At 31.9% G+C, this 26710-nt stretch overlaps 1 protein-coding gene across 1 annotated transcript in view; it reads right to left on the bottom strand.

The window, feature by feature from the left end:
* The window catches only part of Vps13D (vacuolar protein sorting 13D), a gene marked incomplete in the record, with an annotated part of 741787 nt that overhangs the window by 207358 nt on the left and 507719 nt on the right, over nt 1–26710 (bottom strand). Inside the window, 1 exon segment of the mRNA XM_075308271.1 lies at nt 4145–4636. Coding sequence (XP_075164386.1) covers nt 4145–4636 — 492 coding nt within the window.

Genomic DNA, 26710 nt, shown 5'->3' with positions numbered 1-26710 from the left:
ATAAAAACGAGGAAACAATATACAAGTCACTAGTATATGTCAACAAATTATCAGAATGCATTACAAACTCTGAAATCTTTGATAAAGGTCAATACACTTTAGCACACAAGTCAAACAATACTCTCAAAAAATTATTTTCCAACATGAAAACCAAGATCCCCATTATGGAAAAACATAATACGATTTATGAAATACCGTGCGATGGAAATAATAAAGAAAAATGTGAAAAAGTTTATGTAGGAACATCCAAAAACAAATTAAAAACAAGAATTTCAGGACATAAATCGGATATTAAATTACGCGCCAACTCGAATACCACAAAAACGGCACTAGCAGACCACTGTGCGAGAAACAATCATACCCCAAACTTTGACGACGTAAGAATATTAGAAAGAGAGAATAATTACAGCAAAAGGTTTACACTAGAAACACTTCACATAAACAATGTACCTGCAAGCAAACGAATGAACTTCAAAGTTGATACAGAAAACATCGCTCACTGTTACAGGCATTTGCTTCGGAAAAGGAAACAACAAATACATGGTAGTGATCATCGTGCAATAGTAAAAACAACTCAGTGCAATACAGACAGCTGACGAGGGTAGTGAATCTACAGTAGCTTTAAGTATTTTGTGTTGTGGATACTATACATGTAAGTCATTGGTTGTGTTGCTGTTTTAATTTTTCTGTTCGCCTGATACTTGAAAAATGAGATTAAGATATGTCTGTCCGATTTTTGTATAATTATATTATCCTATAATACCATTTGAGATTATTAACTAAAAGTAATTAAGATTTACACTTATTTAAATTATTAAATGTTTAATACTGTGATATTTATGAAATGTAATTTCTATAAATCTATTGTAGACCCCTGAGGAAGCGATTCAATATCGTAATCGCGAAATATTGGGAATAATAAATAAAATATTTTAAAAAGACCTCGAGCTTGAAGAACCATTAATTTATAATTCTAACAAAAAGGTCGACCAAAAATCAAACAAAAACTAACAATTAAAAGGGAGTTATAATGTTTATATAATTTGACGGGTAAAAATGTTATGTGGCAATGCACTGCATGTGCTTTCAGAGGAGTAAACAATTATTAAACGATATAAGTTATTGACCCATTATGACCCACATAAACCTATAATAATTTCGACCGTTGCTAGTCCATACGGTGCAGTGAATAAATTCCACAAATATATTTATGCGTAGAAGTTTAGGATTCATACTGATCAGCAGCCCCTTCGAGCCATTTTTGGTAGCAACCAGAATATTTCAAGTGTAGCGGCCAATACACTGGTAGAAAAAAGGCGATATGTGGCCATTACCGTTTGGTATTAATAAATTGATCCACGTTACCTTTTAATTTTGGTACCACTTTGTATCAAATCATTTACATCCGTTATTATTGTGGTATTAACTATCACAACGCCGTAACACATGATATGTAGACATTGCAACCAATTGTAATTGGTCGCTTTGGTAGTTTAGTTTTTTTTTTTCATGCAGCTTGTAAATAACAATAGTTTGGGATAAGATGACGAAAATTAAATGAATTCAGTGAATATAGCGAAGTGTTGGTAAGTATATTTTTTAGCATTATTAATGCTTTCTAATTCGATCATCCTTTAATTAGATGCGCAACTGACATACAAAAACCTTCCAAATACAACAACAGACGACTTGATGGATGCAGTGCCTGAATTGCGACGTGGAGCTGAATTGGGAGAAAAACTTTGCATGGAGAAATGATTAGGTTTTTGTATGTATATTATGTACTAAATGAAGTACGTAACAAAGACATTTTACGTGTGTTTTATTAAACTAAATATTATTAAACCAATACCATTTATTATTTTTATGGTATGAATAATAGTACCGCTTAGGTATTATTTTCAATACCATATTGGTACTTTCATGCTTTGCATACCGCCTGTACCATTCGGTATTGATATTGTACCATACGGGGTTGACTAACTATCAATAACGTACGGTATCGATTTGAGCCCGTATGCACGGATAAAAAAGACTGTTTTTCATATGTTTGGCTATAAACATTATATGTTTGGAACACAAATTTTTAAACACAATATTTTTGAGTGCAAGCATATAATGTTCATAAACTATCATAACATGTTTGGGACATATATGTTAATATGATGAAACATATTATGTTTGGGACATAAAATGTTTGTAAATATAATATGCTTGGATGCAAACATATATTAATTTAGACATAGCCTATAAACATATATGTGTTTAGTAGCTTGGAGCGCTATTTAACAGGGAGCGATATTGAACTAAGTTGGTGGTTGTTGCTTGTTATTACAAAATTAACATTTTATTTTTCCTTGGGCAATTGATCAGCTACTTCTTTGATCCTTACAAACTGTGTGGTCCGCTGTTCGAATCCCCGTCCGGCAAAAGGTAAAATTAAAATAAAATAAAAAATCATACAATTGAATAATTTCTTCTACAATGTTTGTATTACAGAAAAAGGTGCTAAGAACTAAAAAATCTCGTGGAAGTGAGAAAGATGTGGGGGAATATACAATTAGGCAGAAACAAAATTTTGAGCATTCAGGTCGAAAACCTATATTGTTAGCACCTATATTACCTGTTTATTTTCATAATTCATTATGATTGTAAATATATAAATAAATAAATAAAATTTTGAGCACAATATTGTTTGGGACAATTTTTTTAAGCATATAATATTTTTGGGTGCAAAATGCTTCCAAACATATTATATGTTCACATAATAACATATTGTTTTTTGGAAGACAACATTATTGAATTTGGATGCAAAAATACAAAATGTTTGGAACTTAGACTACCCAAACATATATTGTTTAGACCAATATGCTTTCAAATATATTATATATTGGAAGAGATCAAACATATAAATGTTTGGGCAATACCCAAAAATGTATATGCTTGAAGCAAAATATGTTACAGAGGCGATTTTTTGTGAGGGTGTGGTAACCATTTTTTCTATATTGACAATGGACCACTTTTTAACTCAAGAGAGTTCTTAGATTTCTGTACCAAAAATAACATATCAGCTCTGAAGTCACCACCATACCACCCCCAATCGAACGGGGGAGCAGAGAGAGAGAGAGAGAGCAGTACAGACGTTTAAGGCTAATTTGAGAAAGACGTTACTGGATAAAAGAACGAGAGCGGAGGACTTCACGTTGAAGGTAAATATGTTCCTTTAGAAATATAGAAATACACCTACAACAGCAACCAATTTGGCTCCGGCTGATATGATTTTCAGCTATTAGCCCAGAACTTATAGAAAGTGGTGACAACAACATCAAAAATTCAAAACAACAAAAAACTTAATGTAGTTCAATTCGTTGATAATGAAATTATTCTTTACCGGAACATTTTCTCCAATTCTATCAAATGGTTTAAAGGTAGGAGTTTGCGGAAACTAAGCCAATATAGATACAGTATTTTAGTAAATGGTGCTAAAAAACAGGCACATATAGATCAACTGAGAAAGTACAACAGAGAGAGTTATTTTATTCCGCAAAGAAATGAAGTACAGGATAACAGCTCCAGATCCGAACTCTGTAGGGGTAAAAAGGAACATCAGGAGAAGATTTTAGAAGAAAATCAGGATTTGGGAGAGTCGACGTTAAGTGGAGAAGAAAAACAGGATTTGGGCGAGTCGAAGATAATTATATTAGAATACATATAACATTTAAGTTTGGATGTATGTTATGTATTAGAAAATGTATACGATTAATTACCATATGTAATATACTCTTATACTGATCTCATCTATTATGAACTATAGCACGTAAGACACCTACATTGTAATTCTTGTTGTTGAATAAATTCAGTCTGCAACCAGCCTCAATTGTGTTTAAATGTAACAATAAGATACCAATAAAAGAGGTAAAGCGATTTCAATAGTTGAATCAATGAGGTATTTCAATATGATAAATATTTCTTGGCCAAAAGTCAGACATCAGAAAGGGATTAATGCCAGGATTTCGTTCGAAGTCAATATCAAAGTTTTTAAAATAATAATGAAATATTTGTGAACTTGTTTCTTTTTGAAATACTTTCTAGATTATGGTTTTTTATTTTAGGAATATTTTTTAGATAAATTTAGTTATGTTACCTGGGTGGGTCCAATTGTAAGATTTTCAAAATAGTACCGCTTCGCGCTCTTTGAAAACTCATAATCGTCTGCCCGATACATTTGGCGTTCAGAATGCTGTTGTTCTTTTACTTTTCCATATCCTAAAAATAATGCGGATTTCAAAACAAACCTCTCCTCCAGCAAAACAGCACAGGGCTTCAATTTTATTTCCACGTGGTCGAATATGACAGCATTTTGATTAGGACTTCGTAGCAATTTGACATTAATCGCTAAAGCTTCACTTGAAGCGGAGTCGTGATTAGATTTCGTTGTGTAGAAAGTGATTGGGCATATAGTCTCTAATAATTGGTTATCAATTTGAACATCTCCAACTTTTAAATTCAAGGCCTTCATAACTGGCGAAAGCGTAATGGCTAGCACGATGTCTTCGAAGGTTAAGTATGCAATCTCTTCACATGGAGTCCTGGAAACTATGGATAAGCCCAATCCTTTTGAAAGTTTTAGTTTTACCTAAAAAAATATTATATTATATTAAATTACTATAAGCTGTAATATATAAACATAAAACTTTGGGCAAAAAATAGTAAGGCTTTGTAATTTAAATTTCGTGTGAAATTGCATGCCTCGTAATTTTTGGCAGCACCATGTCTTATGGGTGGTATCTGTCGCAAATACGATATGGAAGTAATGGAAGCAATTTGAACCCCATATGTTAACAACTCTTACGAGGATTAGAAATGGATCGTTGGCATAAGTCCAGCTGCCGAGGGGGATAACTTGAAGAGTACACACAAAAAATTATCACCAAATTTTTTTCAATTAAACATTTAATTGATTTTGGAAACGGATTCAATTGATATGTTAATTGATTCAATTAATTATTTAATCAAATCCGAATGAAAACCAATTAAAAAATGATTGATATTTGTTACGTTTCCAACTAAAATATTAATTGATTCAATCAATTTGTTAACCAATTCGGAAATAATTTTCAATTACAAACGTGATTGAAAATTTTTGGGTTTCCAATTATACATGTGATTGAAATTGAATAATTTTGAGCAATGGAAAGAGCGAAAAGAGAACAAGAGAATTGGTATTTATTCTACAATGTATGATAGACAAATAAATTTGGTTCTTGTGTGTACACAATTAAAACAATTAAAACTGTGATTGAATTTTATGTTAAAAATCAATCACGTTTTCAATTGATTCAATCCCATAATTAATTGATTCCGTGACAAAAGTCAATTAAATTTTTAATTGAAAATCGTGTTGGTTTTCAATCAAAATGGGTGATTTATACTATCATTTTCGTGATTGAAGACATTTCAATTAAAAAATGATTGAATCAACGATTTTCGTGATTGAAATAAAAAAAAAATTGGGTGTACGAATTATATTTGCGAGAATAAATAATCAAATTTAAATTATGAACATAGTCTTACTTTTTTGTTGCACACAGTTGTAAAAGAGATTAATACAATACATATGTATATTATGTGATAACAAGGGTTGGCCTGTCGCAAACTGTGACTTTTGCGACATACGTTTACGACGGTATAATACGTATGTCGCAAAAGTCGTAAACCTAGTGTAGAAAACCTAATTTGGAATTAAGGAGATTGTGAATATTTTTTTAAATTAATTTAGTTAAGCTCCCCGATAAAAGGTATGCAAAAAATGTTCTATATTGTACTTATTCAAAACTCTACTAGATTTACATCTCTCATTCACAACTTGAAACTATTCTTGGTTTTCGTGGACCAAGCTTTAGTTGCATCAACGAATGACTAGCTACAATTTTGAAAATTTTTAATTAGTATGGAAATTGGCTCTGTGATTTTATAAAATTTTATAAAATTTTCTCTAAACAGCAATTCACTTATATAAGACTTAATATAAGTAGTTTTCCTTCCTTCCAGTTTGTGCAGTAATTTGTGAAAGGTTAACTATGAGCGAGTACCGACCGTCACCTTTATTGCACCATCGAGTAGTTTATAGTAATTTTGGCTTCGAGTTTCCAATTGAAATAACTATATTCTTAAGTATTTTAAACTCGTTAATAATTTTATGAACATTCCTGAGAATTGAAACTTCTTCGCATATATCATCATCTTGGATATCATTCGCTGCCTATCTGAAGGGTCTGAAGTATTTGGAGTTTGCGACGTTTACTACTCTTTCTACATTTACGACGTGTATGTGACGTTTACAACTTTGCGACAGTCGCAAACCTTAAAATGTTTGATACAGACCATCTCTGGTGATAACACCGGAAGCGATACCAGCGTGATGAGGTCCCGTGGGACCCATAATAAAAAAGAATGGTAAAGTGGTTATCCCTACGATATTTTTCGATTATTTACTGTATGTGGACTCTTCTATGACGCACAAATTGCATATATAGCTATTTGTTTATAAATATGGACGAAAAAGACTGTTTTTCATATGCTTGGAACTCAAATATATTAACACAATATTTTTAAGTGCAATCATATAATGTTCATAAACTAACAAAGAAAAACACTTTTTTGTCAAAATTCGTTTTTGTTATTCAACGTAGTTCCCTTCAAGAGCGATACAACGATTATAACGACCTTCCAATTTTTTGATACCATTTTGGTAGTACTCCTTCGGTTTTGCCTCAAAATAGGCCTCAGTTTCGGCGAACACCTCTTCATTGCAGCCAAAATTTTTCCCTGCGAGCATCCTTTTGAGATCTGAGAACAAGAAAAAGTCGCTGGGAGCCAGATCTGGAGAATACGGTGGGTGGGGAAGCTATTCGAAGCCCAATTCATGAATTTTTGCCATCGTTCTCAATGACTTGTGGCACGGTGCGTTGTCTTGGTGAAACAACACTTTTTTCTTCTTCATATGGGGCCGTTTCGCCGCGATTTCGACCTTCAAACGCTCCAATAACGCCATATAATAGTCACTGTTGATGGTTTTTCTCTTCTTAAGATAATCGATAAAAATTATTCCATGCGCATCCTAAAAAACAGAGGCCATTACTTTGCCAGCGGATTTTTGAGTCTTTCCATTCAGCCGACTGTCGATTGGACTCAGGAGTGTAGTGATGGAGCCATGTTTCATCCACTGTCACATATCGACGGAAAAACTCGGGTGTATTACGAGTTAACAGCTGCAAACACCGCTCACCAAACCATTTTGCACAGAGCTTCCGCAGGTAGGTGGTCAAGCAATATATATATAATATATATATATATATATATATATATATATATATATATATATATATATATATATATATATATATATATATATATATATATATATATATATATATATATATATATATATATATATATATATATATATATATATATATATATATATATATATATATATATATATATATATATATATATATATATATATGAAGATGCAATTACAGTTGTAAACAGCTATTTTGAAAACCTTGAGGAAAACGTACTTCAATTCGTTGATTTTAGCCATTGTGAAAACACTCTTGTGCGCTGGTGCGTTGTCTTGATGAAAAATTATCAAAAAATTGATCAATTGTAGTGTCCTTCTTTAACATATTATTGTCCTTTTTTAACACATATTAAACTACATATTTATGACCCTATATATACTCTTAATAAAGGTACAATTTTAAGGCAATATATACACAGAAAAAAAGTGTCTCGTAAATTTAAGAAGATTTTTACAATAATTTATTACAAGAATTTTCCAGAATTTTAGTTCATTTTTCGTATCTTCAACGAAAATTAACTACTCGAAAGGAAATTTTACAAATTCTAAGTAGCAATCGTTTAGTTCATGACCTACAAAATACGATGGAAATTTCCTTAAAAAAATTCTTAACTGGTAGTTAAAAATTCGTTTGTCATGCTATAAAACTACTTGTGAAATGTAAAGTATTTTCTAAATAATAAGTGCAATTTACTATAAGATTTTTTTGTATGAGAAAATATTTTTTTACGAAAAATTAACTTGAAAGTGGATAGCAATTTCTTACTGACAATTCCTATAGTTAATAATTGTTGGTAAAAAATTACCAATGAAATATTTTTAGTTCACATGTAATTAAATTTATAGACATTTTCGTCAAAAATGGTAGATAACATTTCATGAAAATTTTGCAAATTTTAAGATAAACGTTTCATCGTTCATAAACTGGTGTTCCTTTACGAATATTATTCTTAGAGTAAATTGTCAGCAGATGCGATGAACTAATGCATAGTACAGAGATCTTTATCGGAAAAGTGGAATGTGATTAATGCAAAGATGATGTTACTTGAGTTTTGTGGTGTATACATGAGCGTGGGGTTGTTTTTATTTTTGTTCATTTAGTGGTTTGTGTGTGTGTTTGTTATTCGTGGATGGTTTATTTGGCTGGATGAGGTGTTGTTTTCAATAAAGGCACATGTGTTTTTGTTGTTGTAGGGATGTTTTGGCTTTGCTTGGTTTTGTTTGACATGCTTCAGTTGTACAGTTGGCGTTGGCGTGGGTTGTTGCATCTTTTAAGCAGGTATGCAACAAGGGAATATAAAGGCATGGAATATTTTGGATTTTTGAGACATATATTGGTGTTTATTTATTAAACCTTTTAAATGAAAGTTATTAACATTTTAACGGTAGTTTAGAAAAAAGTTATTAAGAATATTTAGGAAAATATGTTGAAATTGAAAGTGTATTGAAATTTTTATTATTCAATGTAAAAAATTAATATTCAATTCCAGATGAATTTGGAAAATTTTTGTAATATCTCAGCGTATAGTTTAGTCATAAATTGGTAAGTATTTTTTAATATGGTTTTCTTTTAAAAATAATATTTTTATGTATATTATTATTTGTTAATTAATTTTTTTGGATACCAGTTTAATGTTTTGTTGTTAAAGCAATATTTAATTTCAGAGCAACTGCAGATGGATTCGAACAAATTTAAAAATAGAGAATTGGTAAGTTTTCTTTTACAAATTGGCTTTCTTTCAACTAGCATTACATTTTTATCATTAAAATTACAGGTTTTTAATACATTATTTTAGTATTTTTTAATCATTTTTTTAAACCAATGTAATATTTTTAATGTAAAAAACAAATATTTAATTTCAGAATAACCCCTTAAAAATTTGGAAAAATTTTTAGCACTCCTTTGCTTGTAATTTAATAGTGAATTGATAAGGATTCTTTGACTTTCTTTTAACCCTGGACAGTCATCCTTATTTTTTGTACATTAACGTCATCCTTCGTCATTTTGACTACGGCTCATTTCAAGACGCTTTAATTTTCATCGTGAGCGAAAAAGTGAACCAAACTTGAATTTATTTTCTTATTCAATTTGGTTTTAAGTAGTCATAAAACGGTCGAATTAGTATAACTTAAATTTACCATTTACCAATAGACTAAAATGCATTTTAAATCGAAAATGTACACGGATGAAAAAGACTGTTTTTCATATGTTTGGCTATAAACATTATATGTTTGGAACACAAATTTTTAAACACAATATTTTTGAGTGCAAGCATATAATGTTAATAAACTAGCATAACATGTTTGGAACATATATGTTAATATGTTAGAACATATTATGTTTGGGACATAAAATGTTTGTAAATATAAAATGCTTGGATGCAAAAATATATTAATTTAGAAATAGCCTATAAACATATATGTGTTTAGTCGCTTGGAGCGCTATTTAACAGGGAGCGATATTGAACTAAGTTGGTGGTTGTTGCTTGTTATTACAAAATTAACATTTTATTTTTCCTTGGGCAATTGATCAGCTACTTCTTTGATCCTTACAAACTGTGTGGTCCGCTGTTCGAATCCCCGTCCGGCAAAAGGTAAAATTAAAATAAAAAAAAAATCATAAAATTGAATAATTTCTTCTACAATGTTTGTATTACAGAAAAAGGTGCTAAGAACTAAAAAATCTCGTGGAAGTGAGGAAAATGTCGGGGAATATACAATTGGGCAGAAACAAAATTTTGAGCATTCAGGTCGAAAACCTATGTTGTTAGCACCTATATTACCTGTTTATTTTCATAATTCATTATGATTGTAAATATATAAATAAATACATAAAATTTTGAGCACAATATTGTTTGGGAGAATTTTTTAAGCATATAATATTTTTGGGTGCAAAATGCTTCCAAACATATTATATGGTCACATAATAACATATTGTTTTTTGGAAGACAACATTATTGAATTTGGATGCAAAAATACAAAATGTTTGGAACTTAGACTACCCAAACATATATTGTTTAGACCAATATGCTTTCAAACATATTATATATTGGTAGAGATCAAACCTATAAATGTTTGGGCAATACCCAAAAATGTATATGCTTGAAGCAAAATATGTTTGGGAGTATATGTTACAGAAGCGATTTTTTGTGAGGGTGTAATTACGTGTCGTCATTTTGACGAATGATGACTGTCTAGGGTTATCAAGAATATTTGGTTTTTTATGCATATTATTATTTTTTTCATTAGATTTTTTGAAAACCTATTATATAATTTAAATTTTTAAAATAAATATTTAATTTCAGAGTAACCCAAATACATTTGGACAACTTTATATATTTCCCCTCAGCGTACAATTTAATAGAGAATTGGTAAGTTTTATATTAAAACTGTGGCTTTCTTTCAACTAGAATATTTATTTCATTATATCCTTCGCATCGATAACAACACAGTTTTATGAGTTTATATAGAATACTTCATTATTTCTCTAATTGTTTCAGGTACAAATTTTATGAGATACGTTTCCCAAAGAAAAGTTGAATTCCATACACCATTTGAACAAAATTCCCCCCAATATGGTAAGTTACAAGCTAAAATGATGAATTAAAAAATTATATTTCATTACATGGTGTTAATTTTTAACAATTTTCATTATTGCTTCCATTTCTTTCCAGCAAGATATGTGAAAAAATTACCTACGATGAATAAAAAAGGATAAGTCAAAATGTCCAAACAGCGAGTTCAAATGAACTATTCTCTGTTCCACGAGGTCATCATTTTTATTCACAAAAAAACCATTGTATTAAGAACTTTCATCATAAGTACTTTTGCTTAAAGAAAGTTTAGTTTTAATGTATGAAAATGTTCATAATAGTAAAACGGTTTGTTGTTCCTTTAATTATTCAATTTCTCTGTACTTTGGAATGATTGATTTAAAAATGGTTTAGTCGTCGACATTTTAAAGAGACTGTTAACCAATTTTTATTATCGGGTTTCCCAAAAAATAAGCAAGTAAATAATACTGACTTTTTAACTTGGTAGGGGTATATAAATCTTATGGCGTTGTAAAAATGAACTAAAATACAATGTTATAGATGAACTAAAATTTAAGAGAATTATAAACTAGACAAGTTGAAAAAAAAATCTTAAGGGCTAAATCATGGTCAATATTACTACAGTTTAGTTCATTTTGCAATGGAAAAGGGTTCACTGTTTTTTCAGTGTAGCAGTAGAACCAAGCGTTCTTTTTTGGCAGGCATGTCGAGTTCGAAGATGGGTCATACCGGACAATTTTGTGATACAGCACTTACATATAAACCCATCTTCCGGTTTACGAAATTTTTCCCAGTCTAAAATTTCATAAGATTTGTCAGAATTTTTGAATTTAGAGTGCCCCAAAGAAGGCACTGGAAGCTTAATTATTTTTTGAAATTTTGTGTTTTTATAACTTCATTTTCTGGAGTTGTTGTTATCTACCCATATTTTGATGTGGTTTCTATATAGCCTTGTGTCGTATTTTAATTTATTGGCCCGAAATTAAAATGTAGAAATTAAGAATTAAAATGGAACACTACACCTTAAAATTACAATTGGAATACTGTTAAAATGAGATTTAGATACACCACCTGGAGTCGACTCCGAAGTCGGAGTCGAAGCTAATAAGAAATGCTGGAGTGGGAGTCGAGCAAAATTGACTCGACTCCACAGCCCTGCCTTCTTTGGGGCACTTCCTCCAGCTTCAGTCCATTGTTTGAATTTTTCTTTTGTCTCTGGAGTATAGTGGCGGATAAATGTCTCATCAACAATTATGAAACGACGCCTTAAATCCATTTTATTTCGCTTAAAACGATACAAACAAGCTTTAGAAATGTTCATTCTTATGCGTTTTTGATCGACTGTTAACAAATGCGGCACCCATCTTGCAGAAAGCTTTTTCATCTGTAGTTCTTCATGCAAAATTAAATGGACTCGATCATTTGAGATGCCCATGATATTAACAATTTCACGCACTTTTATTCGTCGATCATTTAATACCATATCATGCACTTTGGCTACAATTTCTGTTGTTGTTGCTGTTTTTGGACGTCCACTACGTGGTTCATCTTCAATGCTTGTACGCAAGGCTGTATTCAGAGTGGGGGGGGGGGGTGGGATGAGGGGGATCAAACCCCCCCCCGAAATGAATGAATATTTTTATATAACTAAATATATATTTTTAGCTGCATAGAAAAATCTTATCGAAGATGTTGAAGGAAAGCTGAAGGTTTTATTTTGAAAACGCTTACCTATAAAACTTGCACAAATCCTAGAATACTAGTTGAAAAGCCCGTCAAACGACGGTCGAAAAAAACAAATTGTTTTTGTTCTCGCACCACAAATTTCATTTTTGGAAAATGTATTTCTGCTTTTTATGTGTGTTTGTTGTTCTTTTTGTGAACATGACTCGCTTTGTTTGGCCATAGCAACAACAACGAAACAGCCAAACACACATGTGTAAATGAAATGGCGCAAAACCTGCGAAAAGAACCTGCCTAATTCAGCGATGAAAGCACTTGGAGAGTGCAATAAAGAGATATTTCAAACGTGCATATTCTTTTAAAAATTTTGGTCACTTTGCCAGTAACTCAGGGATGGAAAATACAATTTTTAAGAAAGTACAAAAAATGTATTTTTTGAGCGGAAAGGTACTTTTTACTAAATTTCAACAAAAAATTTTGACAAAATTTTCTATATAAATAAAATTTTGCAAAAATTTTCTATAGCCGGCTATCACACAAAAACCTTTTTTTCGGAAGGTTCAAGTGTGGTTTATTGTTGGGTTTAATGAACTGCCTGAATTTATTCTTATAATTGGTTGATAGTTTTGCTACAAGCAGGGGATGCCGATGAGGAATGTGGTAATTCCGAAACGTCCGTCCATCCAACCATCTTGCAGTCTATAGGGCTTTGCCCAAATAAATTTGACAAACATTCTTTTCCTCTGTTGGTTAAGCTACACTTGTAGTTTAGTCAATGTATGGTTTTAAGCTGCAATAAAAAAACAACAACAATGCTTAAAGAACAAAACCAACAATAAGAAAACAAAACGAAGGGAAATAAAATTTTGCAAAAAAGTTCTATAGAGAAAAAATTTTGCAAAATTGTTTCTATAGAAATAAAGTTTTGCAAAAATTTCCTATAGAAATAACATTTTTACAAAATTTTCAATTGAAATAAAATTTTGACAAAATTATCTATAAAAATAAAATTTTGCAAAAATTCTATATAGAAATAAAATTTAGACATTTTCTACCGAAATAAAAAATTGATAATATAGAATCGCATTCTTTTTTCGACTAAAACATTCTTGAAGTTCAATAAAATCCTGTTTTTGACTATATCTTTTACAAAATCGAGATTTTCTTCCCACATGAACATGTCTGTCTGTTTTGCCATATTTGTAAAAGACTAGTAGCAAATAAGGTTGATAAAGACTTTCTCAAAATATTAAAATATTTTGTCAAAGCTATTGTACCATAAATCTGATATCGACTCAAAAATGTCTACTCAAAAGGTACTAAATCATTCGCGGGGGTACTACGGTACTGACCGGGGTGAAAAAAAAAAGTACTTTAGTACTGCATTTTCCATCCCTGCAGTTACTACGTGCTCATCCGAACGTTCATTTTCAAAAATGAAGAGATTAAAGACGTATCTTAGAAATTCGACTGGCGAGAGTAGACTCACTGGATTGGCATTAATGTCGGTTCATCGCCGAATAAATGTGCCGACTGAAGAAGTCATTGATTTATTTGCTGCCCAAAAAGCCCGTCGGCTCAATTTAATATTATAAAAATATTGTATAGATACCTTTGCATAAATAAAATTTTCTACACATGAGATTATATGAATATTTTTTTTAAAGTTGAATATAAATATTTGTTAACAGTCGATCAAAAACGCATAAGAATGAACATTTCTAAAGCTTGTTTGTATCGTTTTAAGCGAAATAAAATGGATTTTAAGCGTCGTTTCATAATTGTTGATGAGACATTTATCCGCCACTATACTCCAGAGACAAAAGAAAAATCCAAACAATGGACTGAAGCTGGAGGAAGTGCCCCAAAGAAGGCAGGGCTGTGGAGTCGAGTCAATTTTGCTCTACTCCCACTCCGACTCCAGCATTTCTTATTAGCCTCGACTCCGACTTCGGAGTCGACTCCAGGTGGTGTATCTAAATCTCATTTTAACAGTATTCCAATTGTAATTTTAAGGTGTAGTGTTCCATTTTAATTCTTAATTTCTACATTTTAATTTCGGGCCAATAAATTAAAATACGACACAAGGCTATATAGAAACCACATCAAAATATGGGTAGATAACAACAACTCCAGAAAATGAAGTTATAAAAACACAAAATTTCAAAAAATAATTAAGCTTCCAGAAGTTTAAGAAGTAAAATCCTGGTATTGGTCTATTTAGGCATTTTATAAAAAAATAAATCTATATAAAAAAGAAAAATACACAAACATCAAAATGTCGGGCCAATCAGACAGAAAGTTTAGATGTTAAAAAATATAATGTGTCAGATATATAAAACATCCATAAACTGCCATAAATTAGGACAGGCGGAATTTTAAATAACCACTACCATACAACAGATGACAGTTACGAATATTGTTTCTATAGAAGTAAAATGGTGAAACATCGATTTATAAATAGTCTATCATGGATATTAGAGGCCATCAATTTAATGCAAAGAATTTCGAGTGGCTTTGATGAAACAAATACTCTCCCAAACGACCGGCTCAGATGGCAGTTTGGCAGAGGTTTAATTTAAAATTATAGCTGCCAAGGACATCGGGCGTATATGGAGATTTCTCAAGTAATTATCTTCATATACAAAATATGGACCAACGGGCAGTTATTTTTCGGTAGTTAGTAATTGCTTCTTCAAAAGAGTAATATTCTATATTAGTAGGGACTAAGCTAATTAATTTAAATTTACATGTTTTCTATCCATATGAAAGATATATAGCATAAGTTGATATTATCATTGCATTTTTGTCCAATTTCACCGATTTGGATAGTTTTTGTTATGTGGATTTGCTTTATAAGCATCTAAAATTACAAAATTTTACAAAATATAAAAAATGTTATTAAATTCTATCGTATCTTGGTTTTTATTTTACGGGTTTCAACAGTATTTTCTTTGAGCCACTAAGGATATCAGCTTAGTTAGCATTAAAGAAGATTCCAAAAAAAAAAATTACCATTAGAAGGCCTGCAAATGACTAACCTCGAACTTAGTACTCATCTTTAGGAATTGCTGTAACATAAAAAATATAGCTTCAAAAAAAAATGGTTGCATCTCCAACTTGTGATCCAGATGTAGAGTGAAATAGATCATCGTATTACCACTCATGTTGTATATTTTTATGTAAAACAATTTAAAATCCGCACTAATTAACAGAAATATACAGTTCCTTAATCTGTGTTTTGTTTTTGAGTTATTTATTTTTTTTTATCAATGTAAAGCGTTTTTGTTTTCTCCAACATCACAACATTCACTTCTCAGTTTCTAAAACATTTCGCACTTCATAAATGCATCAACCGAACTGAATGCAGCAATAAAACTCAAAGACACAACTAAATAGTCATAAAGGACACATACCTGCCGTAAAGACAAACGTCTCCACACACACGATCCCTTTTTTTATTCCATTAAATATGTTTACAATATAGTAGAAGTCTCTGCGCCGAGTAGGCTTATATAGAGACTAGTTGGCAAAAACATATATCTTTATTATCAATTACTTTTCATAATTAATTCAAAAATAAATTCATATTAAAATTCAACTTGACAATACAAAAATGTGTAATGATTGGTATTAAATTAGTGTTTCAATTTTTTCTAGTATGTATTTCTTCAATGAAGATTTGAATACCGAAATTCTAGCAATTACCTTTCTGATCTCGCTATTGCAACAAAACAACTATCACCACAAAATATACCAAAAACACACAAGGAACATTCCAGAAATTCATCTGCACTGTCTCTAGAATCAAAACAACTAACAGCATAAAAGACGCAGTAATAAACACAAACAATCATACGAGATATACACAAAATGTCTCTACAAACCCCCTTACACGATGCAATGATTTCATTGCTCTCTTCTAACTTAATTTTCCAGTAACACATTTAATGATTAGTTGGAATTCTATCTACAGGATAAGGTAAAATATATTCCAAATTTACGAGGAATATATAAAAAATGATATACACCCGACAACGATTATATTAACTACTTTTTATTCTACTTTATCTAAAAATTTCAATGTAAGGAAAAATATTCCAACTTATAACAAAGGGGAATAAGCTGTAGGTAGCCATCATACGAATCGGTAATGTGGTTAAGTTAATTTTTACTACACAAAACTTTTTCCATACACAAATTTTTCTTAGTAAATTGTCCACATTTCGTAGTAAGATTTTTATATTGCCTATGTATTTTTATAATACAATCAACGATGCATTAACTATTGTATTGTAAATTTATTTAAGGGAAAATCCTTCCCATTTCGTAGTTAGTGAACTAAAAAACATTTACTGAAATTTTATAAGTTTTCCTTTAGCTAATTTTCGTTGTGGTTACTAAAAATGAACTATATTACAGTAAATTGGTAATTGTGGGTAGGTAATTGTGGGTAGGTAATTTGGTTGAAATCGGTTCAGATTTAGATATGGCTCCCAAATATATCTCCCGTCCGATTTGCACTCATAAGACCAGGTGGGCCAAAGTTACGTGAAATTTCGCATAGATAGCAGAATTATTATTCTAACTATTCATGTCAAATTTAGTCACAATTGGTTCAGATTGTATATAGCTCCCATATATACGTACACCAGAGTTGGGGAAATGTGGTAGACTGTTTCATATTTTAGACCAATTTTCAATGGGATTTTCCTCCAATTGACAGGATAGTTTCTTCAGATAATACAAATATGGATAAAATTCTCACACTTTACACAAAATTCTGTGATAATTTCCCCATATCTTAGCCATATCCTACACACTGAAATGCCAAAATTTCCACAGAACGGATGAGTTTTAAATAAGGCTCCAAGTCGCCCGACTAGACCAAATAATATATCACAACCCACAATATCCTTGTAAAATCGCCACTGATGAGTAGCCAAAATTGTAAACATTATTCTAATTGTCCTATATCTCGAATACATATGTATCGCCTGAAAAATCATAAATCTCTTTTGTACAATTGCATTAAAATCTCTCTCGCTTCATATTTCCCATATTTTTATACCCTTCACCACTACTGTGGTACAGGGTATAATAAGTTTGTGCATTTGTATGTAACGCCAAGAAGGAAAAGTCTGAGACCCACCGATCGTCTTAGAATTAAATTCTGAGTCGATTTAGCGATGTCCGTCTGTCTGTCTGTTGATGTATTTTTGTGTGCAAAGTACAGCTCGCAGTTTTAGTCCGATTGTCCTAAAATTTGGTATAGGGTCCTGTTTCGGCTCAAAGACGATCCCTATTGTTTTTGGAAAAAATCGGTTCAGATTTAGATATAGCTGCCATATATACTTTTCACCGATCTGGTCATAATTGGCGTGTATATCAACCGATCTTCCTCAAATTCCGTACATCCGAATATTTTATGAGTCTCGAAAAACTTGCAAAATATCAGCCAAATCGGTTCAGATTTAGATATAGCTCCCATATATAGCTTTCGCCCGATTTACACTCATTTGCCCACAGAGGCCAAGTTTTTGCTCCGATTTAGTTGAAATTTTGCACAGGGAGTAGAATTAGTATTATAGCTTTGCGTGCCAAATTTGGTTGAAATCGGTTCAGATTTATATATAGCTCCCATATATAGCTTTCGCTCGATTTACACTCAAATGACCACAGAGGTCAATATTTTGCTCCGATTTAGGTGAAATTTTGCACAGGGAGTATAATTAGCATTGTAGCTATGCGTGCCAAATTTGGTTGCAATCGGTTCAGATTTATATATAGCTCCCATATATAGCTTTCGCTCGATTTACACTCAAATGACCACAGAGGTCAATATTTTGCTCCGATTTAGGTGAAATTTTGCACAGGGAGTATAATTAGCATTGTAGCTATGCGTGCCAAATTTGGTTGAAATCGGTTCAGATTTAGATATAGCTCCCATATATGTCTTTCGTCCGATTTGCACTCATATGACCAGGTGTCACAATTGGTTCAGATTGTATATAGTTCCCATATATACGTACACCAGAGTTGGGGAAATGTGGTAGACTGTTTCATATTTTAGACCAATTTTCAATGGGATTTTCCTCCAATTGACAGGATAGTTTCTTCAGATAATACAAATATGGCTAAAATTCTCACACTTTACACAAAATTCTGTGATGATTTCCCCATATCTTAGCCATATCCTACACACTGAAATGCCAAAATTTCCACAGAACGGATGAGTTTTAAATAAGGCTCCAAGTCGCCCGACTAGACCAAATAATATATCACAACCCACACTTGAGCACATATCTTGGCGAGATCTAACCAATATCCTTGTAAAATCGCCACTGCTGAGCAGGGCTGTGGAGTCGGAGTCGGAGTCGGAGTCTTGGAGTCGGAGTCTGAAGATTTTGCTGGAGTCGGAGTCGGAGTCGGAGTCGTAAAAATTTTGCTCGACTCCGACTCCGGCTAAACCAAATTTTTTAAAACACTTCACATATTTGTAACTAAGCAAGTTTTTACGCAAATTAGTTTCCATTGCGTTATTCATTCGATCAATGTACAGCATGATTGTAAATGAAAATGAACTTCCAATTACGGCTATCTTTTTATGTTTCCCAGAATGTTTGACTAGCAGATGGGCTGGATCGATCCATTTTAATGCCCATATCAATTTATTTGAAATGTTTCGAACAATCGATATTATTTTTATTTTATTTTAAGGCAATATACATATGTGGAATATTGGCAGAAAATTTTTTCAAACTTGTTTTTATAGAAAATTTTGTCAAAATGTTATTTCTATAAAAAGTTTTGTCAAAATTTTATTTCTATAGCAAATTTTGTCAAAATTTTAATTCTATAAAAATTTTATTCAAAATTTTATTACTATAGAAATATTTTTATACCCTGCTCCACACTGTGGAACAGGGTATTATAAGTTAGTGCATATGTTTGCAACACCCAGAAGGAGACGAGATAGATACATGGTGTCTTTGGCAAAAATGCTCAGGGTGGGCTCTTGAGTCGATATAGCGATGTCCGTCTGTCCGTGAACACATTTTTGTAATCAAAGTCTAGGTCGCAGTTTTAGTCCAATCGACTTCAAATTTGGTACAAGTATGTGTTTTGGCTCAGAATAGATCCCTATTGATTTTGGAAGAAATTGGTTCAGATTTAGATATAGCTCCCATATATATATTTCGACCGATATGGACTTATATGGCCCCAGAAGCCAGAGTTTTACCCTTATTTGCTTAAAATTTTGCACAAGAAGAACAATTAGTACTATAGTCAAGTGTGCAAAATTTTATTGAAATCGGTTCAGATTTAGATATAGCTCCCATATATATCTTTCGCCCGATATGGACTAATACGGTCCCAGAAGCCAGAGTTTTACCCCACTTTGGTTGAAATTTTGCACAGGGTTGAAATTTTAGTTGAAATTTTATAGCTATGCATGCCAAATTTGGTTGAAATCGGTTCAGATTTAGATATAGCTCCCATATATAGCTTTCGCCCGATTTACACTCATATGACCACAGAGGCCAATTTTTTGCTCCGATTTAGTTGAAATTTTGCACAGGGAGTAGAACTAGCATTGTAGCTATGCGTGCCAAATTTGGTTGAAATCGGTTCAGATTTAGATATAGCTCCAATATATAGCTTTCGGCCGATTTACACTCATATTACCACAGAGGCCAATTTTTCACTCCGATTTAATTGAAATTTTGCACAGGGAGTAGAATTAGCATTGTAGCTATGTGTGCCAAATTTGGTTGAAATCGGTTCAGATTTAGATATATCTCCCATATATAGCTTTCGCCCGATTTACACTCATATGACCACAGAGGCCAATTTTTAACTCCGATTTAGTTGAAATTTTGCACAGGGAGTAGAATTAGCATTGTAGCTATGCGTGCCAAAATTGGTTGACATCGGTTCAGATTTAGATATAGCTTCCATATATATGTTTTTCTGATTTCGACAAAAATGGTCAAAATACCAACATTTTACTTGTTCAATCGCCACTGCTTAGTTGAAAAGTTGTAAAAATGACTCTAATTTTCCTAAACTTCTAATACATATATATCGAGCGATAAATCATAAATAAACTATTGCGAAGTTTCCTTAAAATTTTAGACTTTCCTTACTTGTTAAATGTATGTATTTGGGACAAACCTTTATATATAGCCCCCAACACATTTGACGGATGTGATATGGTATCGAAAATTTAGATCAACAAAGTGGTGCAGGGTGCAGGGTCGGCCCCGCCCGACTTTAGACTTTCCTTACTTGTTTTCTATAGAAAATTTAGTTCAAATTTTATTTCTATAGAAAATTTAGTCAAAATTTTATTTCTATAGAAAATTGAGTCAAAATTTAGTTTCTATAGAATTTTTTGCAAAATTTGTTACACAAATTTTTTTTTTTAAATTTCATTTCTGTTGATAATTTTATTTTTATAAAAATTTAAGTCAAAATTGTATTTCTATAGAAAATTTTGCCAAAATTTTATAGTAATAGATTTTTTTATTAGAAAATTTGGTCAAAATTTTATTTCTACAGAAAATTTGGTCAACATTTTATTTCTATAGGAAATTTTGTCAAAATTTTATTTCTATAGAAAATTTAGTCAAAATTTTGTTTCTGTAGAATATTTTGCAGAATTTTATTTACTACACAAAAATTTTTCTAAAATTGTATTTTTATTGATAATTTTTTCAAAATTTTATTTCTATAAGAAAAAATTGTCAAATTTTATTTCTATAGCAAATTTTCTCAATTTTTTTCTTACTGATGCTCACAGATACTCACTGCTATAAAAATGTATTCAAAATTTTATTAATATAGAAATATTTTTTTCTACATAAAATTTAGTCAACATTTTACTTCTATAGAAAATTTAGTCAAAATGTTGTTTATATAGAATATTTTGCAAAATTTTATTTCTATAGAAAATTTTGCAAAATTTTGTTTGCTACACAATTTTTTTAAATTGTATTTCTATTGATAATTTTTTCAAACTTTTTTTTCTATAAAAAATTTTGCCAAATTCTATTTCTACAAAAATTTTATTCAAAATTGTATTTCTATATATTTTGTCAAAATTTGATTTCTATAGAAAATGTTGCCAAAATTTTATTTCTATAGAAAATTTAGTCAAAATTTTGTTACTGTAGAAAATTTTCCAAAATTTTATTTCTATATACAATTTTGCAAAATTTTATTTACTAGACAAAAATTTTTCCAAAATTGTATTCAGTGAGCATACAATTTTGGAAAAATTGCTGCTAAGTCGAAAGCTTGTAGAAATGACTCAAATTTTCAAATTTTTCAATGAATGAATCATAAATGCATTTTTGCGAAATTGTCTAAACAATTATAAATATTTTCCAAATATTGCCCGAGTTTTGTAGAAGTCTGATTTGAGATTTTATCAAAATGTAGATCTAAATACAAAGTTGTGCAGAGTATATTATAATCGGCCCGCCCGACTTTAGACTTTCCTTGCATTTTTATTTTTCGTTAAAATTGTGTTACGTCCCATAACGGTAGATTTAAATTTTAAGTACATAGATTTTGTAGAAGTATATACAATTTTGTTTCAGATTCAAATTCATGCATATGGAAATATAAACCTTTATATAGCTCGCAACAAATTTAAAGGATTTGAAATAGTATCAATAATTTTGGTCCACAAATACATATACTGTTGGTATATTCTCATATTATGATGGGTATTTATATCATTATTTTATTTTTTAAACATTGCCATAAATTTGAAATATAGAATTCAATTAGCATCTGATGTGAAATTAAGATCTTTTTTGGCACACATAAATAAACACGATACTTTATATCGTCCACTTACGGTACCCCCACAATAGAACTAAAATTAGTGGTATTAAAATGAGATTTAGTTATATTACCCGGAGTCGACTCCGGAGTCGGAGTCGGAGTCGAGCTGATGAAAAATGCTGGAGTCGGAGTCGGAGTCGGAGTCGAGCAAAATTGGCTCGACTCCACAGCCCTGCTGCTGAGTAGCCAAAATTGTAAACATTACTCTAATTGTCCTATATCTCGAATACATACAGTTGTGCTCAAAATAATAGTAGTGCTGTGCTGAATTTTTTTTCTGCTTCTTCTATTCCTTCCACTAAAGGTTTATTTTATCTTTGTTTTTTACTATATCATTGTTTGGAGTGTGCATAATAAAAAAATACCGTTGGTTTAACTTCTGATGCTATTGTTGTTGTAAAAAAATCGACATAAGAAGAATCCCTTTGCAAGCTCCAAAACAAATAAAAGGGTTATAAGCTAGCTTACAAACAATTAAAAGACGAAAATAATTTAGCTGTCCATAGTCCAAGAAAAGTCACTCTCCTTTCAAAAAAAAACATGTATCGAAAAGAATAAAGTATGCCCAAGAGGATTTCCATTGGTCAGTACAGAAATGGAGGAACATTCCCCAGTACAGAAATGGAGGAACATTGGATGGATGAGTCAAAAATGGTGCTTTATGATTGAAGAGGATCCCGTCTATATGTTCGGCAACCTAAAAACACTGAGTACAGTACCAATTTTACGACAAAAACTGTAAATCACGATGGTGCTTTAATTTATTTGCTACTACTATTATTTTGAGCGCAGCTGTATGTATCGCCTGAAAAATCATAAATCTCTTTTGTACAATTGCATTAAAATCTCTCTCGCTTCATATTTCCCATATTTTTATACCCTTCACCACTACTGTGGTACAGGGTATAATAAGTTTGTGCATTTGTATGTAACGCCAAGAAGGAAAAGTCTGAGACCCATCGTTTAGTATACCGATCGGGATTTTCCTCCAATTGACAGGATAGTTTCTTCAGATAATACAAATATGGCTAAAATTCTCACACTTTACACAAAATTCTGTGATGATTTCCCCATATCTTAGCCATATCCTACACACTGAAATGCTAAAATTTCCACAGAACGGATGAGTTTGAAATAAGGCTCCAAGTCGCCCGACTAGACCAAATAATATATCACAACCCACTCTTGAGCACATATCTTGGCGAGATCTAACCAATATCCTTGTAAAATCGCCACTGATGAGTAGCCAAAATTGTAAACATTACTCTAATTGTCCTATATCTCGAATACATATGTATCGCCTGAAAAATCATAAATCTCTTTTGTACAATTGCATTAAAATCTCTCTCGCTTCATATTTCCCATATTTTTATACCCTTCACCACTACTGTGGTACAGGGTATAATAAGTTTGTGCATTTGTATGTAACGCCAAGAAGGAAATGTCTGAGACCCATCGTTTAGTATACCGATCGTCTTAGAATTAAATTCTGAGTCGATTTAGCGATGTCCGTCTGTCTGTCTGTTGATGTATTTTTGTGTGCAAAGTACAGCTCGCAGTTTTAGTCCGATTGTCCTAAAATTTGGTATAGGGTCCTGTTTCGGCTCATAGACGATCCCTATTGTTGAAATCGGTTCAGATTTAGATATAGCTCCCATATATAGCTTTCGCCCGATTTACACTCAAATGACCACAGAGGCCAATATTTTGCTCCGATTTAGTTGAAATTTTGCACAGGGAGTATAATTAGCATTGTAGCTATGCGTGCCAAATTTGGTTGAAATCGGTTCAGATTTAGATATAGCTCCCATATATATCTTTCGTCCGATTTGAACTTATATGGCCACAAAAGCCCGAGTTTTGATGTTATTTGCTTCAAATTTTGCACAAGGGGTACGTTTAATAGTATCGTTAAGTGTGTCAAATTTTGTTAAAATCGGTTAATATTTAGATATAGCTCCCATGTATATCTTTCGCCCGATTTGGACTTATATGGTCTCAAAAGCCAGAGTTTTGCCCTTACTTCAAATTTTGCATAAGCGGTACTTTTAACGATACTATTGTATGTGCGAAATATTGTCAAAATCGATTCAGATTTAGATATAGCTCCCATATACATATATTTCGTCCGATTTGAACTTATATGGCCTTCAAATCCAGGGTTTTGACGTGATTTGCTTCAAATTTCGCACAAGGAGGACGTTTAGTAGTGTAGGTAATTGTGGCAAATTTGGTTGAAATCGGTTCAGATTTAGATATGGCTCCAGGTGGGCCAAAGTTACGTGAAATTTCGCATAGATAGCAGAATTATTATTCTAACTATGCATGTCAAATTTAGTCACAATTGGTTCAGATTGTATATAGCTCCCATATATACGTACACCAGAGTTGGGGAAATGTGGTAGACTGTTTCATATTTTAGACCAATTTTCAATGGGATTTTCCTCCAATTGACAGGATAGTTTCTTCAGATAATACAAATATGGCTAAAATTCTCACACTTTACACAAAATTCTGTGATGATTTCCCCATATCTTAGCCATATCCTACACACTGAAATGCCAAAATTTCCACAGAACGGATGAGTTTTAAATAAGGCTCCAAGTCGCCCGACTAGACCAAATAATATATCACAACCCACACTTGAGCACATATCTTGGCGAGATCTAACCAATATCCTTGTAAAATCGCCACTGCTGAGTAGCCAAAATTGTAAACATGACTCTAATTGTCCTATATCTCGAATACATATGTATCGCCTGAAAAATCATAAATCTCTTTTGTACAATTGCATTAAAATCTCTCTCGCTTCATATTTCCCATATTTTTTTTACTAACATTTTGTTTCATCCCAGGGCGTTAGCCGATTTCAATTTTAATTCTAGAGTTTTTGTAGAAGTACAAAAAAATGTTTCCATTAAAAGTATTTGTATCTGGAAATGCAAACTTTTATATAGCTCCCAGCAAATTTTAAGTAGTTGAGATAGTAACACAAATGTTTGTCTACATAGTGGTGAAGGGTATAATATAGTCGGCTCCGCCCGACTTTAGACTTTACTTACTTGTTTTTTACTAACATTGTGTTTCATCCCAGGGCGTTAGCCGATTTCAATTTTAATTCTAGAGTTTTTGTAGAAGTACAAAAAATTTTTTCCATTAAAAGTATTTGTATCTGGAAATGCAAACTTTTATATAGCTCCCAGCAAATTTTAAGTAGTTGAGATAGTAACACAAATGTTTGTCTACATAGTTGTGAAGGGTATAATATAGTCGGCTCCGCCCGACTTTAGACTTTACTTACTTGTTTTGAATAAATTTGATGGCGTCATAAAGATAAAAGTTATAAACTATCGGGAACACATTTAATACAATTCCATAATGAATCAATACAGATAGAGAATCAAACATTCGTTTCAAAAGAAATTTCAAATTTCAAATCTCTTCCACCTCTTTTACAAAAACTAAAGGAACATTTTTTTCTTTCATACTACATGAAAGACATTAATTTGTACACTTATTTGGATACAACGACGTTCGGTTATAAGGACGTATAATTTCGGCCCCTTGGCGGTCGCTATAACCGAATTCTACTGTAACGATTTCACATTCTTGAAACACCGCGACATTTTGGATTTTCCAACGACAAGCATTTTCTTTTTTTCGGACCCATCCATATTACCTTCAACCAGCAGGGTTATTCTTTCCTTTGATTGTTTACCACCGCAGCACTTCTCACCATTGAATTTAAGGGTTTTGTTAGGTGGAAGCTTATAAAAGAGCCCTGCTTCATCCACATTAAAAATTTCTTTTGCTTAATATCCCTCTCGTATTTTAGGCCATACCGAAACTCGTCAGTCGCTGCATTGATTTTTGTCGACACTGCAAGCCTCACCAGAAATTGTTCCCAAAACTATGTTATGGCGCTCTCGAAAACGGTAGATCCAACTTTCAGTGCAATTAAAATCCTTTCCAAGCAGTTGCGCTATTTCCTCTGCCTTCATTTGAAGTATGGAAGTTCTTACAATAGCATTATTAGGGCTGTTTTCTTTTAACACTGGATGCAGCATTTGTATGGGCTATCCAGAACATCGTTGCACTGGTGTTCTATCCAGAACATCTCATCAGTGCAAGTCGAGTCGGTGTTACCAGATTGCATTTTGATAAAGTGACGCTTTTTAGATTCGCAATAGCAGTTTATTGTGACTAATTTATCGAATATCATGAAATTCAAAGTGATACAGTGTCATGA

Source organism: Haematobia irritans, chromosome 4, assembly GCF_050003625.1.
Source record: "Haematobia irritans isolate KBUSLIRL chromosome 4, ASM5000362v1, whole genome shotgun sequence".
In the NCBI taxonomy this organism is placed as follows: Eukaryota; Metazoa; Arthropoda; class Insecta; order Diptera; family Muscidae; genus Haematobia; species Haematobia irritans.
This window is presented reverse-complemented; position numbering and strand designations above follow the sequence as displayed.